The sequence below is a fragment of the Capsella rubella genome, unplaced genomic scaffold (genome assembly GCF_000375325.1).
Source record: "Capsella rubella cultivar Monte Gargano unplaced genomic scaffold, Caprub1_0 scaffold_4, whole genome shotgun sequence".
NCBI classification, from domain to species: Eukaryota; Viridiplantae; Streptophyta; class Magnoliopsida; order Brassicales; family Brassicaceae; genus Capsella; species Capsella rubella.
In genome coordinates, this window is record NW_006238920.1 from 10,970,016 (window position 1) to 10,973,454 (window position 3,439).

The window sequence follows — 3,439 nt, forward strand, 5'->3', positions numbered from 1 at the left end:
TATAGTAGCTACTATATATATCAATAAATGAAAGTAAAATTAATTTGATCTTTAATTTAGTGGATATGACTTATATTTTTTACATTCAGAGAAAAATGATTTTACTTTTTACACAGAGAAAAATGATTTTACTTTCAGACGTCCATTAATTATAGTGTTATTAGTGGTTATTACATTCATACGTACAAAATGTCATCTCATAAACGAACATAGTTACAAGAAAATTTCTCCACTAAACTGCTTTATAAGAAACGTAATGTATACACGTCGTTAATTTCCTAACGAATATTATATACAACCACACATCCAAACCGAGTTTTTCTTCTTCTTTCTTTTCGTAAACCGTTATTGTACTAAAAGTAAAACTTGAAGAAACATTCATCGAAGTAGAGAAGAAGATATTTAAAGAAACAACAAAAAACAAACTTATCAATTCTTTGCCCCTTGAAATAATAATAATTAACCATCCAAATGAAAAAAAGATTCACATCTTTGTATTATTTCTTCAATTCGTTTTCTCCATCCTTCGATCAATAATCACGTTTTCTCCTTCTTCACCGGAACCCTACCGTCGGTACCAGCGAGCATTGCGTACTTATCCTTTCTTGTGAAATTGGTGCACTCAAAACCTAAGGTTCCTCCCAAAACCCTTTGTATGTAATTCGCCACCTCTATCGGCGATTTGCCTCCTTTACAAGTCAGCTCAGCCGGAATCTGTTTAAGGAACGTGATCTCAAACGTCGGCCTCGGGTTCATGAACGCGAAGTAAGGATCAAGAAGCTTGTAGCCACGTGTGGTTGTACCATTGAACATGCTCTGCTTCGTGTTGATCGCCACGGGAACGATCCGGTCCGTGAGCTCAGCGAAGAGAGCACTGAACCGGAGAAGGAAAGGCTCACGGCATGTTGTTCCCTCAGGACATATCACGAGATCACCTTCCTCTAATAGACGCTTGATGTTAGCTGCATCTTTCTCACGTTGACGAGTCAACGCAACTGTTTTGATTGGTGAGATTAGCTCAGAGAACTTGCTGATGCTGTAAGTGACGCAGCTGATTTTCCGACCGAGCGCGACAGCTGTCACCACCGGGTCGAGGACGGTGCGGTGGTTGCAGACCAAGAGGTGGCCTGGTTGGCCGGGTTTTGGCGGTGGAGGAGGGTGGCCTTTGACGACTAGGTTGATGCCAGTGAGTTTGTAGTTGTAACGGGCGATGCGTTCAGGTAACGGAATATTCGTGTAGACACGGACGAGGGAGACGAAGAAACCTACCGGAAGCCATAGGAGAGTTAACAGAGCAACTAACGGCGTCGGTCGTTGGACTAATCTGCCCTCGTGGAATATTATGGGGCTTAAGAGCTTGTGTCTAGGTAATGGTTCGCATTTCGTACGTGGCACCATGTAACCTTCCTGCAGGCAGTAATAGAATAAGAAAAATGTACGTAAGTTACTATGTTTTAAAGTACGCAAGTGGTTGTAATTGTCGAGTACCATGCGTAGTTCATTCTTCTCTAATTATATAGGAGAGTTGACAGCAAAGTGGCCACGAGACATACGTGTGTACTATCAAATTTATTGATGGTTAGAAGAACATGTATCTAGAAATAACATATGTTTCATATACTAGTTTATTACGATAACTGATTTGAAATTTACGAAACGAATGGAGAGTGAAATAGAACCACACAAAAAAAAAAACGAGATGATCATGGCTTTTACATGATGAAAATAAAAAAAGAACTGGTGGTTCGTGTATGAGGAACCTAAGTTATTATTCTATATTTCAGGTTTCCAAATACACTTTAAAAGTCCCAATAAAAACAAAATATAGTATAAGAATTTTATCAAAGTAATTAAGAAATGGTCATTTAGGTCCAATCGAAAGTTATTAAGTAAATTAAATGGCTATATATATGGCTGACTACTCTTTTTACTTGGAAAAAGGGATATCGGAAAAAAAATATGAATTTATTGGGGTGTTATAGTTATAAGTAAAATAACATGTCATCTAAAGTAAATCATTATGCCTTTTAATAACAAAAGATATTTAGAATAATAACACCAACATTTTTGTTTTCCTAAAAAAAATATATATACTTTTAATAGTAATTTACCTAATTTTATCGCCATCTACTGATCCACATAAAAAGGTATAAATATGATTGGCCCAAAATTGTTAGGAAGGGTAATAAACTCCATAGGACAAGACAGTAATTATTATACAAAAGAAGCTGCAACAACGGACAAGTTCCAGAGACACATAGTTATATATCACTCATAAACGTCCTCTATGTTATTTAATGTAGGTAGATGGTGAAAGTAAAATAATGGAAAGCGACAAACTAAATGAAAAAGAGGTGTTGACGGAACTAACCTTGCATATGGACATGAAGTCGTGGTCCGTCTTGCTATCGCCGAGCCCCAAATCAGGTAAATCAGACGCAAGGCTACCAAACTCTCTCAACACGGCGTCACGTTTGTGTTCACTTACGAGAACACCGGGTTTCCTTGCGAACCCGGTGGCCCGACCCGATTTTGATACCTCTAGCTCTGTTCCAAGAACTTTATCGACTCCTAGGTATGTTTTCACGAACGGCTCGACCATGATCCGAGGACTTGCCGTTACTATGTACCGTTTCCCGAACGTGTTGAAGACACGCCACGTGTCGGGCCTCACGTCCTCCGCGTAGAACCTAGGAAGGACCGAACGGACTACTAGCTCAACGTCTCGGATCTTGAGACCCGCGAAGGTGATGAAGACGAAGACGTTGATGGCTAAAGTCTCGGAGACGGACAAGTACGTAAGATAAACGAACGGTACGGACGCGAGAAGGATCAACGCTCGGAGCAAGCTTCCTGCTTCGAGGGCCACGAGGAAATAGTAAGGGAAGGCGCTACGAGAGATTAGTAGTGTCCCGTCTAGATCAGCGGCTACGGTTTGGTTCGACCGGTCCTTGACGTCGCACTTTGATATCGGCTCGAAACGTCGCCGCTTCTCCTGAGTAGCTCCCATTAGTGAAGAAGCCGAAGAGAGAAAAGAGAAGATAGAGGGAGAGAGAGAGGGGGGGGGGAGAGAGGCGAAGAGGGAGATTTGGAAGGTGAGAATGGATATGGATTGGTGAATACTTTTGGGAGTGTAGTTTATATAAAGAGAGGCAGGAGAGAATGGGCATGATTTTGTTGTTGTGGTGGTTTGATATTAGTATGCCAAAGAAATATGTGCTTTGATTTTTCAAAGGTAAGAGAAAAACACACACACACACACTGCATAATAAGATAACAATATCTGTGTGACTATAACTGTTGACTGTTGTCAATGTAAATTTATTAGTAAATCTTCTTTAATTCGTAAGGAAGTGATTGTGGAGATAATAGTGCCAATAAAGTGGATATCAAGATTTGTTTAATTAGGGAGAATAGTTAATTGTAGAAGAAGTTGTTT

At 39.9% G+C, this 3,439-nt stretch overlaps 1 protein-coding gene across 1 annotated transcript; it reads right to left on the bottom strand.

Annotated features, from left to right (window-relative positions):
- Positions 1–213: 213 nt before the first annotated feature.
- Positions 214–3,147, bottom strand: LOC17888745 (glycerol-3-phosphate 2-O-acyltransferase 6). The gene is made up of 2 exons (XM_006294004.2): positions 2,372–3,147; positions 214–1,407 (listed from the first exon to the last, which is right to left on the bottom strand). Exons 1-2 carry the CDS (start codon positions 3,008–3,010, stop codon positions 538–540), a joined length of 1,509 nt encoding a protein of 502 aa, XP_006294066.1. The 5' UTR covers positions 3,011–3,147; the 3' UTR covers positions 214–537.
- Between the last annotated feature and the right edge of the window lie 292 nt (positions 3,148–3,439).

What these genes read in the sequence shown, in the direction of transcription:
- LOC17888745 (XM_006294004.2), bottom strand. Translation starts at nt 3,010, where the DNA reads ATGGGAGCTACTCAGGAGAAGCGGCGACGTTTCGAGCCGATATCAAAG. An exon ending in ACTTCATGTCCATATGCAAG is followed by an intron (nt 1,408 to 2,371) that starts GTTAGTTCCGTC and finishes TACTGCCTGCAG; the next exon opens with GAAGGTTACATGGTGCCACG.